Raw genomic sequence first — 21528 nt, 5'->3', positions numbered from 1 at the left:
GAAGTGATGTTGGCAGTTAATCGTATGGCATGAATTCTTATGTGAGCAAAGCACTTAAAGTGCCAAAACATGAATTCAACCTAAAGGCAAATGAATTTGTGCTGAAAGGAAACACCGCAACTCCGGATCAAGGCACAACTGTGCCACCTGTTCTCCCAGTACATGATGTGTGACCTAAAGTTAACATACAAACACGCCTACAGGACCAAGTAGGGGCATCACTAACAAGGGACATGACTTTCAGGCCACAGTTGCAACCAAACACTGGAATGTCTCAGACAAATGCCCGACAGTATCAGTCTCAAAATGTCTTCACAGCTTCAACAGCTGCACCTCTCAGGCCTGTAATTACACAGGAACAACACATATACAAGCATCAACCTGCACAGAATGGAGCATCAGTGTGAAATACAGTGGACCAGGATGCTATTTGTGGAATCATGCAGAGGCAGAATCAAATCACCAACATGCTCATGAAACAACAACTGTCAGCTACCTTGCCATAAAGAGACATAATCATATTTGATGGTGACCCATTGCAGTTTGTCTCCTTTATGAGAACCTTTGAACATTGCATTGAAGAGAGAACCAGCAGTTATCAAGACTGTTTGTATTTCTTGGAACAATACATCAGGGGGAAGCCCAGGGAGCTGGTGCGAAGCTACCTTCACATGACACCGCAACAAGGGCATCAAACAGCAAAATGTCTTTTAAAGAAAAATTTCGGCAACAAACACCGGATAGCAATGGCGTACATGAACAAAGCATTTGGCCTGTCATTAAAGCAGAGGATGTTCAGGCACTGCAGGAATTTGCGCTGTTCCTAAGAGGTTGCTGCAACGCTATGACAGAGATATAGTATATGGAGGAGCTGAACATTCCATCTCACGAGGCATGTCTTAGTGAAGTGGCCGTACAAGCTGCGGGAGAGGTGGAGGTCCACAGCTTGTGACATACAGGAGCGACGAGGCTACAGGGCCACATTCCCAGATATGGTGTGCTTTCTGGAGAAGCAAGTCAAAGTCTTGTCTCATCCACTGTTGATGACATTTCAGATGCATGACAAAACACCTTGAAGGCTGTAAATGCAAGCAAACCGCTACCCAGGAGCAACATCAAAGGAAGCAGTTTTGCAACAACCATTTCAGCAATCGACCATACTGTAACCAAGCCCACAGTGCACGAGATTCCAAGACAGCCAATAACATCATCAAAGGAGTCATGCTTAGAATCCTGTCTCTACTGTCAAGAGTCAAATCCATTGCTCAAGTGTTCGAGGCTGAACAAGCTTCCTCAAAGGGAGAAGATTGAATTCCTGAGAGGAAAAGGAGTGTGTTTTGGATGCCTGAAGGCTGGCCACATGAGCAAGGAATGCAGGAGCCGTCTGACCTGTAGTGAGTGCAGTCTAAAACATCCTACTATATTGCACATCCACAGCAAAGACAAGAACAAAGCATTGGAAACACCTGTCAGTAGTGCACTTGTCTCTCTTCAGGCATGTGGTTGCACTGGAGCTGGAGACGACAACTGTACCCTTTCCATCGTTCCAGTACAGCTGAAGTCCAAGAAGGGAGATAAGGTGCTACAGACGTATGCCTTCTTGGATCCCAGAAGCACAGCTACCTTTTGTACTAATGGTTTCTCTAAAGAAGCTGAACCTACAAGGCAAAAGAACCAACATCCTGCTGCGCACTATGGGCCAAGAAAAGGTTGTGGAAAGTCAGGTCATATCAGGACTGGAAGTATCCAAATTGGATGGGAATCAATTTGTGGAGCTCACAGAGACCTACATGCAGGAAACTATACCTGTGTCAAGGAGCAACATTCCCACTCAGCAAGACATTCAAAAATGGAAGTATCTGAGAGATATCAGGATCCCAGAATTGGACGCTGAGGTGGAAGTCTTAATTGGGACTAATGCGCCAAAACTTATGGAGCCCTGGGAGATCATAAACAGCGAAGACAATGGATCTTATGCCGTGAGGACCCTATTGGGGTGGGTCATCAACGGTCCTGCAAGGGGCAACAGTGGTTGTTGCCAGAGAAGCTGCTCAACCGTCTATGCCAACAGGATATCCATTGTCAGGCTCGAGGAGCTGTTGATCTCTCAATACAACCAGGACTTCAATGAGAAGGCAGAAGAAGGAGGAGATATCAAGGGAAGATCTGAGGTTTATGGAGATCTTGGAGAAGTCCACTTGCATGCAGGACAGTCATTACTGCATGGACTTACCCTTTAAAATGGATGGCATCACCATGCCCAACAACTGGTGCATAGTTGAACAGCGCATTCAAAGTCTCAAAATGAAGTTTGAAAGGAATAAGACCTACCAGGAGGAGTACACAGCATTTCTTACTGATATGATTGACAGTGGATATGCAGAAGTGGTGCCTCAGGACCAGCTGGATGGTAAAGATGGCAGTGTGTGGTATCTCCCTCATCACGGGGTGTACCACCCGAAGAAGAAAACCCTGAGAGTCGTTTTTGACTGTGGGGCAGGATTTAAAGGAACCTCACTGAACTGTCGGCTGTTGCAAGGTCCTGACCTCACTCACTCTCTCTTTGGTGTCTTAACAAGATTCAGAGAGGAAAATGTTGCTCTGATGACGGACATCCAGGCTATGTTCCATCAAGTAAAGGTGTCCGAAAGGCATGTGGATTTCCTTCGATTTCTGTGGTGGCCCAACGGAGACACAACACATAGTCTAGTGGAACACAGAATGACTGTGCACATCTTTGGGCAGTTTCATCACCAAGCTGTGCCAACTATGCTTTGAGGAGGACTGCAGTGGACAATAAAGCTGCCTTCAACACAATCCAACCCCACCTGATGGTAATAAAATTGGTAAACCTCAGGGTAAATCCAAGATTAGTTTTGTGGATTTATGACTTTTTGACTAACCGCAGTCAACAAGTCAAATTCAATTCATGTGTCTCATTATTAAAAGCCACAAACATGGGGGCACCACAAGGGTGCGTTCTGTCCCCTATTCTATACACATTATACACTAATAATTGCCAAGCAACCTTCCCAGACCACACTTATTTTAAATATGCTGATGATACAGCATTAGTTGGGTTTTTAAAGTCTGACACTGCATCCCTGGAGGGTTTTGAGAGGGAGATGCAGGGTTTTATTAAATGGTGTACAGATAATTTCCTTGTGGTTAATGTGAAGAAAACAAAAGAGATGGTCACAGATTTTAATAAAAAGGGAATTATAGTTCCACCCTCAAATATCAATGGTGTAGTGGTAGAGCAGGTCTCAACATACACATATTTGGGTGTTGAAATTGACAACAAACTGACATCCAATGAATGTGCACAAAATCAGACTGAAAAGTTGCAGAAGAGGATGTTTCTTTAAGGAAACTCAGTCATTTTAGAATAGATTGCTGTATTCTTCAGATGTTTTACAAGGCTCTCTTGCAGAGTGTCTTATCCTTTGGCCTTATTTGTGCCTTTGGAAACATGTATATTCAGGATCAGAAGAAACTGCAACGAATAGTCAAAACAGCCAGTAGGATCATTGGAGTTGATCAGGTAGCTCAATTGTACAACGACCTCAGTCTAAAAAAGACAGAACAAATTCTAAATGACTTAACCCACCCTCTTCATCTGAAGTTTTTAAGAAGTAACAGGTCAAGTGGCAGAATCCTGCAGAGGAAAATTAGGACCACAAGGTATAGCAAGTCTTTAGTGCCTACAGCAATTAGACTGCATAACAATAGATTTAAAAATTCCTAAGCACTTTAAACTATAAGCATATATATGAGCATCCCACTATTTTATTTATTCATACATGCTTGTCATATTTCCTCAATGTTCTTACTGTTTTGTCTGTCTTGTCCCTGTTTTTCTTTTCTAATGTTTTGTATTTATTGTTTTTAATGCTATACAGTAGGCTGTATAAAAATGGAATGTGTAATGGTGACCACATGAATTTCCCACTTGTGGGATAATAAAGTTTACCTTCACCTTGACCTTGACTTCCCAGAGAAGGTGACAGACACCATCTGCAACAACTTTTATGTGGACGACTGTCTGAAATCTTTGCCCACAGAGGAAGAAGCAATGCAGCTCGTTGAGGATCTCACTGGCTTGTGCTCAAAAGGGGGATTTCAGCTGTTAAAGTGGACAAGCAACAGTTGAGCTGTATTGTCATCAATTCCTGAGTCAAAGCAATCAAAAACAACCAGGCAGCTACATCTGGAGCAAGGCACTCTGCCTGTAGAGATGGCACTCGGACTGAGTTGGTGTGCCGAAAGTGACAGTTTCACATTCAAGCCTGCAGTTGAAACACGGCCACACACCAGACGTGGAATTCTTTCAATTGTCAGTTCCATCTACAACCCATTAGGATTTCTATCACCTTTCACCTTGTTACCAAAGCTGTTGTTGCAAGAAATGTGCCAAAACAACAGATATTCACACAAAGATGGACAGGATGGCTGCTGGACCTGGGAAAGGTGGCTGAACTTAAGGTGGATCGTTGCATCAAGCCAAAGGACTTCAGAGGACCCATACATGCACAACTGAATGATTTAGCAGATGCCAGTGACTGTGGTTACAGCACAGTGGACAAAACTCCAGACCTCTGTTGCTTGGTTCCTTCGGCTCAGAATGATTCTCCGGGAGCTAAGGAGAAAGAGGAAGGAAGTGGTTGCTTCTTTGACTGGTGCAGGCTCATTTGTACAACCAGAAAGGGTGGAAGAGGAGATGAGAAAGGCCAGAGATGCAGTTGGCAATCAGTTGCTGTCTGTAAGTGACCTCACCAGAGCAGAATCTGCCATTATCCACTTCAGTCAGCAAGCAACCTTCAAGGAAGAAATTTCTGCATTGAAAAGTGGAGCATCTGGCATGAAGAAAACCAGTGATATTTACAGGTTGGATCCTGTGTGGAAGGATGATTTGTTGAGAGTGGGTGGAAGACTCAGTCGGGCAGCCTTACCTGAGGAGCTCAAACACCCTGTGTAATGCTTTACAAGAGTCAACATGTATCCAATCTAACTCTGCTTGTCGAAGGATAATATGAGACTGTGTGGTCTGTCGACGGCATTGAGGACAGCCCAGCGAACAGAAAATGGCCGACATGCCAAAGGAGAGAATCAGGCCAGATTTGCCTCCTTTCACACATGTAGGAGTAGACTATTTCGGCCCAATGGATGTCAAGAGAGGACGCGTTATGGTCAAATGGTATAGAGTCATCTTTACCTGCATGGCTAGCAGGGCCGTACATTTGGAGATTGCCTACTCTCTGAACACAGATTCCTGCATTAATGCCATAAAGAGGTTCATGTGCCGCAGAGATCAAGAGACTAGTTTGAGGTCAGATAATGGCACCAACTTCGTTGGCCTCGGCTGCCATAGATCACAGCAAGATTCACAGTGCTCTGCTGCAAAAAGGCGTTCATTGGAACTGTCCTACACCAACAATCTTTGGACGATAAAAGCCTTCATACCATCCTGTGTGAGGCAGAGGCCATTCTGAATGACCGCCCCATAACCAAAGTATCCGATGAGGCCAACGACTTGGAAGCGCTCACTCCAAATCACATCCTCTTGTTCAAAGGGAAGCCTATTCTTGCCCCTGGACTCTTTCAAGAAGATGATCTTTACATCAGGAGACAATGGAGACAGGTTCAATACTTGTCGGATCTATTCCGGAAGAGGTGGACGCAGGAGTACTTGCCACTACTGCAGGAACGGCAAAGGTGGACAAAGCCTTGAAGAAATTTTGTGATAGGAGACCTTGTCATTGTCATGGATTGCACCGCACCTCGTGGATCATGGATTTTGGGACGAGTGACAAAGACATATCCGGACAAGGGAGGACTTGTACGTTCAGTACAGTTGAAGACAAAGATAGGGCGCTTGGAGCAGCCCATTTCCAAGTTTTTTCTGCTACAAGAGGCAGTATAAGGTTCGGGCAGCAAAGGTCATGACCCAACGTTGAGTCTCGTGTCTGTAACGCCAGACTCAGAAGAAAGAAGAAAGAAGACAGAGGAAGATTGGACTTTTTATGGCTCTCTTTTTTTTTCTTAAGTTAATTGTTCACACAGTCACAGTTAGGGGCTGGTGTGTAGGAGCCATTATTTGTCTGTTTATTTTCAGTCTGTCTGTTTGTTTATTTTCAAGTTGTCACTGGGTGGCAGTGCAGATTAGGGTGGTGGTTTGGGTCCACGTCATGATGGGTGCAATTAGTATATAGGCTCAGGTGTACTGGGCTGCCATTTTATGCATGGGTACGGGGAGACTGCACGTTTTTTACTGCTCCCTAAGAGGCCACTTTGTACCAGCCAGAACCATCACAATTAGTCAGATCACTCCATAAAACTTTTTGCCATGATGTAAACCTGCTCTGAATGTGACGGTAATAAATGGGAACCTCACCCGACCGTGGATGTCGCTGTGGACGTTCATTCATTCCTCCATTCATTCATTCAATCATCCTGTTAAGCGCATTCCAAGTCCCATCCTGCACTCAGCCAAGTGGCTAATTGGTTGCCAGGATAGTCGCTACAGTGGATAAAACTGTAAATATTGTGAAGCGAAAGATAAAATCTGTTGTGAATATATTAAGAAAGAATGGAAAATGTACAAATGTATAAAGACTGACGACACATCAGATCTAGATGAGTGAAGCGAGTGGTGTGCAGAAATATAGTAAAGTAAGCAGTAAAACGAATATATAGGAAATAAAACAAAAACATAAAAATAGAATAAAAAGGGGGTAATGGTGAATTAAGTAAAATTAGATGGAAGAGGGAGATAGTAATGAAAGATGAGATTTGGACTGAGGAACATTGCACATTAGAAGGCTCTGTGGAAACCCAAGGCATAAGAACATACTTCTGGTTAGAGAGAACATACATAGACGAAGAGCATGTGGAGCAGTGGCAAGGTGAGCAGCTAATTTGACTAAAACTTTGGCAAATCACGAAATTTGTAAATTTGGGGCAAGTGCGGGAGGAATTTCCAAGCGTACCGTGGGAGACAATCCTGCGTAGAGCGCGGGTTTCTTATTCATTAGACCCAATATTACAATTCTTGTGTGACATGTATAAGAGCGGACCAATATCTTCGCTTCCTCTGAACCAGGTGAGATTACCAGGGGGTTAAGAAGGGGTAGTGGTTGTCCCACGGTTACAGATTGTTGTTGAGCCCAGAAAGGTTAAGTGGGAGACAGGAAAATTTGGCCGCCTAACCAAAACCCCTCAAGAAGATGGGTCAGAGAAACTAGAATATAACCCGTGGAAAGAAAAGAAATATAAAACAGCTATCACAGTAGGAAAAATAATAGCGCTAATAAGCACAAAAGAAACGACAAACAGCCAGAGATCCCAAGGGCAGGAGAAATTAAACAGGGCTTCATGGGAGCTGATCAGGGAAAGATGGAAAAAGGGGACCTAACCCCTATGGAGGTAGTAATGCAGCAACACCCTCGTTGAAAAAAAAAAAAAAAAACACATTTGACACTGTGTTAATAAATGGCACAAAAGAACATCAGGAAAAAATCGCTGGCCCAAAGATGGTACCTTCAATCTGGCATGCTGTGATGAAGTAAAGATTGAATTAAGGCACGTTGAGGAGAAGGGAAGGGAAGGGAAGGGAAGGGAAGGGTGGTTTAGACAGTTTGGGAGTATGAGACAAATGGTGCAGCTGGAGGATAGGGAGCGCCCAGAGGAACCACAAACACACAAAGGAGTAGTCCCCACAGCACCACCATTACCAACAGCACGACCAACCAACCAAAGCAGGGTGACATGGGCCACAGCCTGGACAGAGGGAGGTCGGAGAGAGATGAGAGACCACACCATGAAGAGTGTGAACAGTTGCACCCCAAGGTAGAATGGTCCAAGATTCACAGACTACGCAGGGGTGCAAGTACCCCGATACCAAGGGCACAAGACAAAGCTGAGTCATACAGGAGGAAATCGGAGGATGACAAGGTCAGGCTGGGAAATTCATTGGGCGACCTGGACCGACAGATAGCGTCAGACCCAGACCCAGAGGGAGAACGTATATGCCCCCTAGTGACAAAAGCCTCAGGACAGACCCAATACGAGATACGAGCCGTGGCCCTTCATGGACATGATAGGTCTGGCTGAGTGTCTCCCAGTCCTTACAGATGGAGCTGATAAGTGGATAATGGCATCAGAAGAGACCAAGGCAGGTATACGTCTGGCGCTGGGAGACGTCAAAGCTCTGCTCACGTATGTGGCGGGGAAACAGACCACCCATGAAATATTTGTGAAGGCTCAACTAGGCACTGCAGTGATTAGCAACAATCACGATGACGAAGACGAAGACGAAGACGAAGACGAAGAAACAATACCCAGAAAAGAGAGACCCATCCAAACTGGAAGGAGAGACATTGAGAGACGATGAATGTCCCTCCAGGTTCCTGCACAACTTCCAGTGAAGATGGAAGGAAGAGACCGGAGAGGCATGGAATGCCAATAAAACAACTCAGAGCCCCTTCAAAATGATGGTTAAAAAGGCCATGCCTAAGGATGTGCAGCGACGCCTAGATGCCGTTGTGGGGCTGATGAAGATGGATTGGCCAATGTTCTCAGAACATATTGCCCACCACGTGGAACTCTACAGGAGAGAGAAGAAAAAACAGAAAGAGGACAGCAAACAGCTGGCCAACAAACTGATACAGCTGCAACTCAGGGAACTGGCCAAGCAAGTAAAGAAAGAGACAACAAAAAGTCAAGCCCCTGTCATCATAGCCAATCAGGCAGCTCCCCAGACCATTCAGCCACAGAATACTCCCCAAACTGTTGAACAAATGACCCCCTCAGGTCCAGATTCAACAGAATATGTCACTACACATCACCACTATGCCTGCAAGACATGAATGCAAGCAACCAAGGGACAAATCCAGCCGTGTCAGATAACGTGTGTTGGGGGTGCGGACAACCACGACACCTACGAAGGGAATGCTCTGTCAATCCATGGCTGGGGCCTGCACAGCATTAGCCCAGCAAGGAACAGGGGCGTCCATGGTAGGGTTGCCCAGAGGAGCCAGAGGGGGAAATAATGTCACCAGTTGTCTCGTTGCAACCACATGACGCACCAACCATACCAGTTGTAATACCAACTGTGAATACCCTTTCATGGCAGACACAGGAGCCACATATTCATGCATTGGGAAAGAAGGCTCCAGATTCCCCCTCTCCAACTCATCAATAAAGAAAGTAGGCATCTCTGGCAAATCACAAGTTATACCACTAACAAAGCCCGTTCCAATGCTCATTGCAGGAAGGATCATAGTCGCACTCTTGCTCTATTTAGCCCACATTCCAGTAAACCTACTTGGAAGAGACATATTGTGCCCACTCCAAGCTAAGATCATGTGCACACAAGATGGATTATATTTGGACTTCCCCGAAGACCCCCCACAAGGCATGATGCCGCAGCTGCTCCAAGAAACAGTAGAGGCACAGCAGGCACTGGTATACTGGCTCCAGTTAACGCCGGAAGAGTTCCACCTCAAACAAGCCTGGACTGCATGGGAATCGTGGGTCAGGTTAGATTTTGCTACATCATACACCTCCACTCTGCCGTTACATTGCACGCTCATGTATGACTCAGATCAGACTCACATAGATTATCAAGAATGTTGGGATGCAGTACTTAACAGAAAACCATGTCTGATCACAAGTGAAGACAGGGACCACAGGGGGCTGCAGCAGCAGTCCGCCTTTCAGAAGATTTATCTGGGTGGTTCCAAGTGCCAAATTCCACACCACACGTCACTCTGTTAGTGGCGGAGGGTTATGAATCTCCTCATCTGGGTACTATGGTGAAATGTGCACTGCAGGTGCGTGAGTGGCTACCCACCGGTAACAAGTACATCCATATTTCTAAGGATAAACAATACATGAGAATCTCGGTCAAGATAGGCAATGTGACAGTCGCAGACAAGGTATTGGTTGATGGGAACCCACCTACACATATGATAGTAGCAGCCGAACATGAACATCTGCTAAACCAAGTTCCAGTTGTGGACAGCTCACAAATCAGCTCAACCTGTTCACATCACACTAAGACCACACATTAATCTATCATATCAGAGACAGCATCCCCTAAAGCAGCATGCTATTGAAGGTATCAGGCCAGTGATCGAAGGATTGGTGGAGGAGGGGGTGTTGGTTAAAACCAGAAGCCCCTGCAACACACCCATCTTTCCCATCAGGAAGGCAAATTCAACAGACTATTGTCTAGTACATGACTTAAGAGCCATTAATGCCATAGTGGAAGTGGAGACACCACATGTCCCAGATCCACATACTTTGCTTTCAAACATACCATCTGGTACACAGTGGTATACCGTCATTGATTTGTCTTCTGCTTTTTTCAGTGTGCCTCTGCATCCGGACTCTCGATACCTTTACGTTTACATTTGAAGGCCAACGGTTCACATATACTTGCTTGCCACAGGACCGACAGTCCTTCGATCTTCAACCAAGTGCTGACGCAGGACTTATCTCACCTTGCTGTACCAAGTACGGTATTGCAATATGCGGATGATTTACTGATTTGTAGTTCCACAAAAGAACAGTGTCAAAAAGACTACTGTGGTACTCACAGCTCTAGCAGAGGGAGGACATAAAGTCAGTAAGGATAAGTTGCAATTCTGCCAGCAATAGGTGGAGTACTTAGGAAGAAGACTGAGCGGTGACAAAAGATGTATTGCACCGTCTCAGTTAGAGGCAGTGATCAAAGCCCCACAGCCGCAAACGTTGGGCCAAATGTTGTCTTTTCTTGGTATGACAGGATACAGGCAACTGTGGATTTGTGACTATGCTATAAAAACTGCCCCACTAAGGGCTTTAATAAGAGTAGCATGACAAACTAATAATGCAGCACAGTTAGCTTGGACAGAGGAAGCAGAAGGCACATTTTGGGCACTAAAAGCAGACATGCAGTCTTGGGATCCCCAAGTACATTACAGTACATTTGGCAAACGACATAATGTTCCCAATATTGTGTGGCATATGGCTCTATAGAGAACTGGTTGGAAAACTCCACCCTCAGTATTAAGTAGTAAGTTGTATTACCAACCAATTGGACAGGAATTTGTATTCCAGTTATGCTGACAGGACCAATTACAATAATTAGCTTGACTGACAATAGTCCAAAAAGAGTCCGTAGAGCATCTATGACATGATCACACTGGAAAAAGGATGATAACCTGTACATCACATGGGATTAGATACCACAAGGCGTCCCTAGTGAGCATCAAGTCATAGGGTATGACTGGTAAATGTCGGGGAGTGGATGGGTTCCCTGCCATTTGCGGGAATCATAATGATCGCCCAGTACATAGGCCGTAACAGCCACTAAATGAATTATTAATGGTACAATCAACAGAGATTTGTAAATTGGACTATAGATGCCTTAGAGGGGGTAAGCGAACAACTGCATGCCGCATCACTGATGACTGTGCAAAATAAGCTTGTCATCAAGACAATGCTAGCTAAAGACCAAGGTGTCTGTGATGTAATTGGGGAAGAGTGCTGTACTGCCATCCCCATGAATACGGGTAAGGATGGCAACCTAACCAGGGCTTTTGGAGAATATACGTATGTTAAGGGACCAACACGTGCAACATTCTAATTGGAACACCAAAACCACATCATTGCTAGATTGGCTACAGAGTTTATCTCTGAGAAAGATTTTGCAAACACTAGGGGTACTACTTGCTTATCCTGACAATTCTTGTGATTACTTGTTGTATCCTTCCCCTAGTGCAACTTATGATTAAGAGAGTCTTGAAGACAGCAACAGGGCAATTTGCTGTGTTAGTAAACCAACAGGCATTACCCGTCGTAGCAATAGGACTACAAGAGCAAAACACCTCATGTGTAGGCCCCCACAACCACTATGAGTCAAAACATAACATATACAAGCCAATGAACAGGGCCAGAGAAGGAGAATATGAGATTGTGTAAGGGAAAGTAGACGGGATAGGCATGAACCATCATTTGCCAATAGATAAAGAACAACCTTGCTGTCACCAGACCAAACTAACAACATCTAATCAGTGTATAACCCTTGTTTGAGTAGCTGAAAGAAAAAAAAAGCAATTGAATTAAAAGCGTCCTCTGTAACAAATAGATAAGTGTGTAAGAGTATGGCCGGCAACTGGGAAACCCAATACTCATACCACCTGACCCCGTGGCCGCCCTACCAGCAGGGACGTCTGGCTGTGCAGTATCATCCAGCCTACACCGAACAATCACCTGTGCCAATCAGCAGACCCCCCGTATGTGCCCCCGGGAGGCACTCCTATTGAAGCCCGCTGGTATCACTACGCCCCAACGGCCCCACCAATGATTTACACATCCCCACCAGTGCAGCCACCACAGATCCAACCCTCAAACCAGGCCAGCTTCAACTCCACTGAAAATCAACAACGCCCAGCACAAAAGGGAAACCAGCCCCTAATTAGAACCCCAAGCCCAGGGATGGCCATACCAGGGGGAGATCAGCAAATCAAATTGACCCCTCAGAAAACCCAGAGTGGAATTAGCTGCCACTTAATCCATCCCCTGAGAGAACCTCGTCCTCAGAGGGAGATCCTGACGTGAGTGCAGAAGAGCATGCATCCTGGTCCCTGACCAGTCCGTCTGTCAGTGCACCCCCATCAACGTCTGGCCCACCTAAAGTCGCACTGGAAAAGAATATAATGCCTCTCAAGCCGTTGGCTCCCAAGCTGAGTGGCAGTAGAGATTGACCTCCGTTTCCTGCCCATCGAGAAACAAACAAGGGAGGTGGAACGGAAGGCTGTGAATAAGCTGAGAGATCTGCTTCATCGAGTCCTTCAGATTCCATACTGCGGACTGGTGCATAGTTTCTCTCTTGACCTGCAGATTAAGATACGCCGGCTGAGAGCCTGCAGCTATAAACTCAGCCAAAAGACACGGCGCAAACACCAGCAAGAGCTATATCTTCAAGGTTATCGGGAGCTGAGCAATCTGTGTGTTCAGATCATCTCCCTCAAGCAGCAAGAGATTGAGATATTGCGGGATCAGGTTGCCTCATATCGCCATCTGCGTATGGCTGGGGTGTCTCCCTACGGTCGGCAGGGACAGTAGCCACAGAAGATATTGCCCATTGCATGTTCTACTAATTGCAGCATTTACTGTGTTCATCATAAACTGGAATCAAATGTGATTGCTTATACACTGGAATGAAAAATAGCCTATTGTGATTTACCTCGTATTTGAAGCATAGCCTTAAGAATCAAATTTTGTAATCTTTGTGTAATCAGGTATTACTGAAGAGTGTCACCACTGTTAAATGTCTCACCTCTAATTTGCCTTAATAGAATTATAATCGATGTAACTGGATGAGGTTTGCTGTTTTAGTGTTGATGGGACTTTCCAGTCCCAAAGGGGGGAATATATATTTTTGCTTGTGCTCATCTGGTGTTGATGGGACTTTCCAGTCCCAAAGGGGGGGATATGTTGTGTAAAATTAGCCTTAACTACAAAGTGTGATTAAGTATTAATCAGCAGGCACTCATCCACATATTTTAATTATGTATGGAATATATGCTTGAATCAACATATTCATTCACACATCTGCTCATCTATTGAATGTATATCACTGTGATTAAATGTTTTTTTAAAAATAGAGTTGGATTAGGCCTGAACATATTGGAAGAAGAAGTTAGATGCACCTGTTTCACTGTTATGCAGTACACCATTATATAAGGGGTCATAGCCAGGCCAACCTGGACACCAGTATGTACGGAGGGATAAGGAGTGATGTTCCAACATGCCTGGGTAATACACCATTAAGTTCTGGTCAAAGGACAAAGAAAAAGAGGTGGAGGTTCACTGGAATCTCCACCTGTATAAAAGGCAGAGCATAGAGAGTGAGTCTCCAGTCTGGTTCCGGAGCCTGACTCATGAGTTGTATGTGTTGTTGCTTGTGAACACATAAAACTCGGTTGCACCTGATTCTAAGTGTCTCCAGTGACTCTCTGAGTACTGTTTTTTTTTTTTTTTATTCCAAGATACATTTGTGGGAAAAAGACGAGTTCAAACATAGGTGTTGAGGGCAAGGTCCGGAGTCTTCTGGCCCAGCTTCAGACATCGATTTTTACCTCTTCAATACATTAAAATTACATGTTTAACAGGGAATAACTCAAAATATTCCCGGGGAGAAACCCCCCCGACCCCTGGGTAAGAAATTGTTCCCACTTCAGGGCTAAAGCCACAGATGTTTTCAACTCCTAGCGACGCCCCTGGTGGTGAGTCTCCTGAGCTGCATTATCTCTGCATGATTTGGTTACCTGACAGTACAGTCAAAGCCTCAGATCACCTGAATCGCACAGACAGCCATGAAGATCATGGGAGTCCATCAACATCTCAGTCCTCAGTCTATTTTTTTCAACAAACTATAATCAAAAGAATCTCATTAGCTGCTCCCCTCAGGTTGACAGTTGGGTTCCCCTCAGCAAGCACCACCACTTCAAACATTCCTTTGTCCCCCTATGCATTATAGCACCAAACACCACCTAGACTGAAATATGAGTTTGCTGTAGCTGTCCTTCTAGTGGTTGTTCACTGTTAAATTTTGTACTATGTCTGAACTTTCTCTGATAAAGATGGGCATTTGCAATTGATAGACTTGATAACTGTTTTGCTGTGGTTTTCCTCTGCAGACCTATGATGTCCAAGGCAAATGTCCTACTGGGACAATAAAGTCTGTCCTATCCTTGTTTGTTGTCTGCCATCAGTTAGTGCAGAAAAATGTTATGTTACTGTGCCACTCTGACATGGTCCCCATCTCATCTGTTGTTCTGGGTATTTGTCTGGCTTTACCTATTACTGAATTAATCCCAGTTCTGATCCTGATTCTTTAATCAAAGACAGGACAGACCCTGCATGATACCACTACAGTTCTCCTGTGCAGGATCAGTGTTTGTTTTTTATGGTTGTGTGCTGAGGTGCAGCATACCTCCATCGAGAGCTAGTTTTGACCTCCACTCCACAGGAAGGAACTCTACATGCTCTGTGGTGCGATCAGAGAAGTGCTTCTCCTCCATCTTTCTGGCAGCATCTCTCATCCTGCATACCAGCAAGACAAGACAAAACAATTACTCCAACAATGATTCTGATTCTTTTCTTAATGCTCTATGCTCCTACTGGAAACCTCTCAATATCTCACATGCTGGTATTCCTGATGATGCGGCCCTGGTCCATCTTCTGGCCAATGCCATGCACCACAAAGACAATGTGTGTGGTTTCAGGAGGGGTGTCCTCAGGTGCTGCCTCTTCCACGTATCCACGATGGAGACGCGTCCCACTGCTGGAGGCTGAGAACATGAGAGGGAGAATTATAACCTGAGGTGATGCATTCCACAGCAGTCTGTCTGTGTTTAGTCACTTATCTGAAATTACTAGCTTTTCGAAATTGATCAAAGCAATTTTTTTTCTGAAACCCCTTTACCAATTAAACCATGTAACGTTAATTTACAGTCCTGGTCTTGAGATAACTGTATGCAGGTATCTATATTCAAGTCAGTTCTATAACCTATAAATTGTAGTCACACTTTAATAAATCAATTTGAGGCTCATTTAAGGGTAATTTCACCCTGAAACAACATATTTTTTTTCTCTTACCTCTAGGTTTGGAGTTTATCTGTCTCTCAGATTTCTGCCTCCATATGTACATACAATGATTACTTTGTGCTGCTCACAGCATTGAAAAATTAAAGACTCAATAGTGACATCTTTTTCTAGAAACTGTCCCTGTTACAGGCATGCATACTGAAACTACAATTGCTGCTTTGTGGTTGTATGCCATCATGAACCAGTCAAGTTGCAGCTACAGTTTACATCCATGTCTGTGCAAACATGGATGCTTCACACACATCTATCCCCCGGCAGCATTGAAGATCTATACAATCAGCACAGTTTCAAGGTAGATACCCAAGAGGGGTATCACCAATTCAGTCTCTAACTAAATGTCTCCCTTTCTGTTCCTGAGATATGACATTACATAATGGCCAGAAAAGTGTTTCTGCAGAGCATTATGATGGTACAGTGAAGCTGACCTTTGACCTTCTGGATATAAAATGTCATCAATTCATCATTATATCTGATTAAATATTTGTGTGAATTTTTTTCATAATTAGCAAATGAATTATGAGTTATGGCCAAAAATGTGTTGTGAGGTCACAGGGACCTTGACCTTTGACCACCAAATTCTATTTAGTTCATTCTTGAGTCCATGACATGGACATTAGTGCCTAATTTGAGGAAACTCCCTATAGGCCTCTTTAAGATATTAGGTTCAATAAAGTCCTGACCTGATGTTTGACCACCAAAATTCAATGAGTCCAAGTGGACATTTGTGCCAGATTTGAAGAAATTATCTCAAGGTGGTCCTGACATATCACATTAACAAGAACGAGACTAATGCAAGGTCACACTGACCTTGACCTTTGACCACCAAAATCTAATGAGTTTATGGTTGAGCCCAAATGTACTTTTGTGCCAATTTTGAAGAAATTTGGTCAAAGCATTCTTGAGATATTGCATTCACAAGAACGGAATGGATGGACGACTGGACAGAGTAAAGTGAAATTGGAAAACAGAATGCCTCTGGCCGTGGCTACCGTTGGCATGGAGGCATAAAATGCATGGGGGTGCAGTGCTGATGTGTCTGAACACAGCCTTACTCTGAACAATCCAGAAAACATGTTGTCAACAGTTTTCACACACACTATTTCAGAAGATTGAAGACTGTTCACAGTGAGGTAGAGCTCAAAGGTAGAGTGGGTCGTCCACCAATCGGAAGATCAGCTGTTCAATCCCCGGCTCCTCCAGTCTGCATGTCGAAGTATCCTTGAACAAGATACTGAACCCAAATTGCTCCCGATGATGCTTCTATGATCGATGTGTGAGTGTGTTAAAAACTGAGTGGCAAGTGGCATCTTGTATGGTAATCTCAGCCACCAGTGTATAAATGTGCGTGTGAATGGGCGAATGTAGTCTCGCTTACCAGACCTTTCTCAAGAAAAGAAAGGTCTGACTGGGCCAACTCTCACTTTGAGATTGGAGAAAAAAAACGCCCCGGCTGCTTGTACTTCTTTCAACCAATCACAATCGTTCTGGGCGGTGCCACAGCAACGGTGCGCTTGCAAAAATTTTGCTGGGGGGAAACAGGTTTTGGTGTAACACGCCCACAAAAATATCACCTACAGGATGCAAACCATGGCAGAAAAATGGCTACATCCCCGCAAGATCAAACACCACAAAAGTTAGTAAAGGACGTGTTGAAAACAGTTGAAAACTGCTACACAACCGGAGGTGGTAGGGTGGGACTTCAGCAGGTGGCTCGTTCCGCCCAATGAGAGGCTGATCTCTGCAGCGAACTTCCGCCCCCTCAGACTAGGGTGAATGTGACTCGTAGTGTAAAAAGTGCTTTGAGTGGTCGGATGGCTAGAAAGGTGCTATACAAATGCAGGTCCATTTACCATTTACCGATTATCCACAGTATCCACAGTAATCCACAGAGATGTTGCTTTTTATTTTTATCTTTTTTCAAATGTAATTTTTCAATGCTGTGAGCGCTACAAAAATGTTTTTTATTACTTATTTGAACTTAGCCTTTAAGGGGCCGTACACATGCGGTGTCTTTAAACCACCTGGAAAACGTGTGGTCAGGTGCTGGGCGCTACTCTTGTACCTACTCTGTGCAGGAGGGCGCAGAGGCAGGCTGCATCTAAGGGGCCGTACACATGCCGCATTCTTTGCGCCCTCACATCTAGTGTTTTTGTATGTAAATGCAATGTAAGTGCAGAGTTACATACACATGTTCCTGAGCATTATTTATCTCGGTGCTCAACAGCTGTGCACCGAGATAAACAGAGTTCAACTTTTGGCAACACATGCCATGTGACAGGGAACAAATAATTGCAGCCCACAGATATTTTTCCTTTCTTCTGTAAATATCAGTCTGTGATAAATAAGAAGGAGAAGTTGATCATTTTAGTGCAGGGCTGTCCGAGCTTTACATCTGTCCCATGCACAATATTTTAGACCCAACACACACTTGGGTCACACAACACCTGGAAGAAGATCAGCTCTGCACTCAGGATTTCTTGTAGGTAGGCTATGATACCGTGCTAGTTATGGTCGCTTAGCAACTTCAGACAAAACCTCTCTCTGTACTCTTGAAAGCTCGGACAGCCCTGCACTAAAATGATCAACTTCTCCTTCATATTTATCACAGACTGATATTTACCAAAGAAGGAAAAGATATCTGTGGGCTGTGATTTGTTGTTCCTTGACTCGTGACGTGCAGTGCCCGCTGTTGCATTCCAAAAGTCAAACTCTGTTTATTTCAGGGCATAGCCATTGCACCCTGAGAAGATAGGGGTTTGGGAACACATGTGCACCAGACGGCGTCGCTTTGGTGTTTGAGTGCACCTGCCATGAGTCTACACTGGAAACAATGAATTTGAGGGCGCAAAAGACGCGGCATGTGTACAGCCCCTAAAACAGTTTTCAACTCAGAAAGACACTATTGCTCTAGCCAACCTAATTTCAAAAATGGCTATCAAACATGAAGCGAAACCAGCAGTACACCACAACCCAATGGAATGAATGTGTGAAAGATGTAAAAGACATGGTGTAAAGAGGGTAGCTGTCCCAGGCCAACATTTCTCTCCGGTTACAGAGGACTGCAATGTTCCTGACTGAACATGCAGGACCACGCCCCCTCTGCAATGAGCCATTAGCCCTTTTTAGATAGGAATTGTGCAAATTTGTAGGAAAGCCTAATCAGTCTTTTTTCAGCATTGGCAGTATAAAAACAAAATCGGGGAGGGCGGAAAATTGCAGCCTACCTACTTTTGTTTATACAGAATGCGCCTATTTTGGGGCAATGGGGGGGCGTGAGCAAGTAAAAAAACGTGTAGCTCAGTGTGTGACATAAACAGTGACGTGGGAGGGAAGCCGCAGCTAGTCAGGTGCAGCAGTCAGATTCTCTTGTAAATCAGCCCATTCTTCACTATCCCCGTCATCTGACGGTTAATGGCCTCTTCGAGGGTGACCATATTCTGATTTCCAAAAAAGAGGACACTCGCCCCGGCCACGAGATAGCCTACTTAAATGATACTCGCAGTTTACTCAAAGATGCCTTATAATTTTAATATATTTAAAGCTTTTATGTGTGGATAGAAAATTCAGTTATATTACAAAATAACATCTCTCAAAGATAGAAATTTAGATAGGCTTCTCAGAGGTTACTCAACTTGCTTTTATGATGCCTAAAATAATCTTTTTACAAGTTTCAATTGTACAAAAATAAATATAAATAGAATCATATGTGCCAGCTTTGCACACGGTGCACTCAGCCTCCCATATATCCCGACCGGGTCGGGACGGTAAGTTGGGAATTTTTTCTGCAGTTCATCTGTGAAGCTGCACTTGTGCTTCGGCATCTTGGAAGCTCAGAATAATGCCGCGCCGTCGGTGTCTGCTGCTTCCTCGTTGTGAGTGTTGGAGATCCTCCGATAAGGCAGCCTCTCAGGGATTACACGCGCGCGCGCACACACACACACACACACACACACACACACACAAGGAAAACCAGACATTATCATTAATTTATAAACAACCCCCGGACGCCCCGGAGGGGATGCACAAAGTGGACATGTCCGGGCAAAAGAGGACGTTTGGTCAGCCTAGGCGGCCCTCTTCGTTTGCGAGGGCAGGGAGGGCGCATCATTCCTTGTCTCCCCAGTTGCTCATCTTTACAGTGTCTGTCAGGTTTGCATTTCCCTCTTGTTACTGGCTGCTCGCTAATTCCTGCTATCAGCTGTTTCCTGCTTATCCACCTCCAGTGGCTCGCACGTGTGGCGTCATCAACAGCTCCTCCCACAAGTCTTCAACAGCCCCTCCCGTTGCGGAAGTCTGTTTAAACTTAAAGGGTTCCGCCAATATGACTACCCTCCGAGGCGGAAAATTGGGCGCCTCGCCTTTCCATGTCTGTGTGTACAAACACTCGCAGCTGGCCGGCAAAGCGGCCCAACATTCTCAGAAAATCTGGTAGTGTAAAAGGGGCTATTGGCTCCAGACCATACACACATTTTGCCCCATCCCCAACCCCTTTGACCCTTGACCGTGTGTTTCACTCAAGTTGTATGAGACATGTCAACACCGCTGAACAAGTAAATTGTTTCAGAGTGGCTCATGGAATTGAATGGGAACAAGATATTGCATCATATCTCTTCTCTTGTGTACAGCTCGTGACATTTTCCCATATACCTTTAGAGAAGCCCAGTTTCTGAGTGACAGTACGTGCGATCTTGGAGGTGGTGGCATCACTGTACAGGTAAACCTCATCCACACTGTGCCAGTCCACATGACTTCTGCTCAGTTTCAGACTGTGGATGGCTGGGAGACACAGGCACAGTGATTAACAGCAAGTGACACACTTTATCTGACATAATTAATTTACCTTTCCCCATGAGGGTGAGTAGAATGTGTGTGTATGTGTGTGACACATTGAAGTGCATCTACAGTCATGATACAGACTGTACACACACTCAGCGTCTTCTCTCAGGCTCAACCTTGTTCAGAATGGCAGTTACCCCTAACGCACACACAGACACACACACACACACACACACACGGCTACCGCTTTCACACACCTGCAGCCTGTACACATGCCTATCACACACACACACACACACACACACACACACACACACACACACACACATCTCTCTAGGTCTACTTTCTTCCACATTCTCTTTTACATCCCATCCCTTACCGTCCTTGCTGTCCACTGTGGTGGTCACCACCTCCATCTCATAGGTGTCCCTCATCTGTTGCCCCCTGAAGCGGGCGAGGTGCTCCATCTCGATGAGGTCACTCTCGTCCTCCTCCAGGGGAAGCCACGTTCCATCAATGAACCACTGACCCCTCATCACAGGAATACGGTCTTGCTCTGAGGGACACCAAATGATGTTTACCACACTATGTTAAGGCTGTTGTAGCTTATGCTTGCTATATTTCCTTACCTATCATAAACAATGTACAGCAAACACATCCACTAACACAAAAGAGAGATTATAAGCAGGTCAAGTGAATAAGACAAAGAAAAAAAGCAGTGCCACACTAGCATGACGTTAAGTGAAAATCAGTGAATTTGAGTTAGTCTGACTGTAAAATCATTATATCAAAGACACGCCATCAATGACAAGGGGATGAAGTCAGTACAACAGTGGGAGGATTTGCATCTAACCGTACTCTGCTTTAAGTGATCCTCTGTGCTGCAAGAGCAGTAGTACTAAATTCTAATGGTATTTAAACTATTTGGTAAGGCAGTTTGGCTGTATACAACATTATTATTGTTTGTGGGGAAAGCTGCAGAGACACAATTACACCATTACAACACACACACACACACACACACACACACATACACTTCATTCACAGTTTTCTACCTCATAAAATAGTGTAATCAAGCCCAAATGTGTATTT

At 44.7% G+C, this 21528-nt stretch overlaps 1 protein-coding gene across 1 annotated transcript in view; it reads right to left on the bottom strand.

Moving 5' to 3' along the window:
* ddhd1b (DDHD domain containing 1b) overlaps window positions 1-21528 on the bottom strand; it is a 94509-nt gene that overhangs the window by 60984 nt on the left and 11997 nt on the right. The window contains exons 2-5 of the mRNA XM_049590662.1: window positions 20816-20992; window positions 20308-20436; window positions 15197-15344; window positions 14987-15096 (exon numbers count right to left, since the gene is read on the bottom strand). Of these exons, the coding sequence (XP_049446619.1) occupies window positions 14987-15096; window positions 15197-15344; window positions 20308-20436; window positions 20816-20992 (564 nt within the window). The remainder of the gene's footprint in view (window positions 1-14986; window positions 15097-15196; window positions 15345-20307; window positions 20437-20815; window positions 20993-21528) is intronic.

Source organism: Epinephelus fuscoguttatus, linkage group LG11, assembly GCF_011397635.1.
Source record: "Epinephelus fuscoguttatus linkage group LG11, E.fuscoguttatus.final_Chr_v1".
NCBI lineage: Eukaryota > Metazoa > Chordata > Actinopteri > Perciformes > Serranidae > Epinephelus > Epinephelus fuscoguttatus.
The sequence above is the reverse complement of the archived record's forward strand: the minus strand, read 5'-3'. Positions and strand labels throughout refer to the sequence as shown.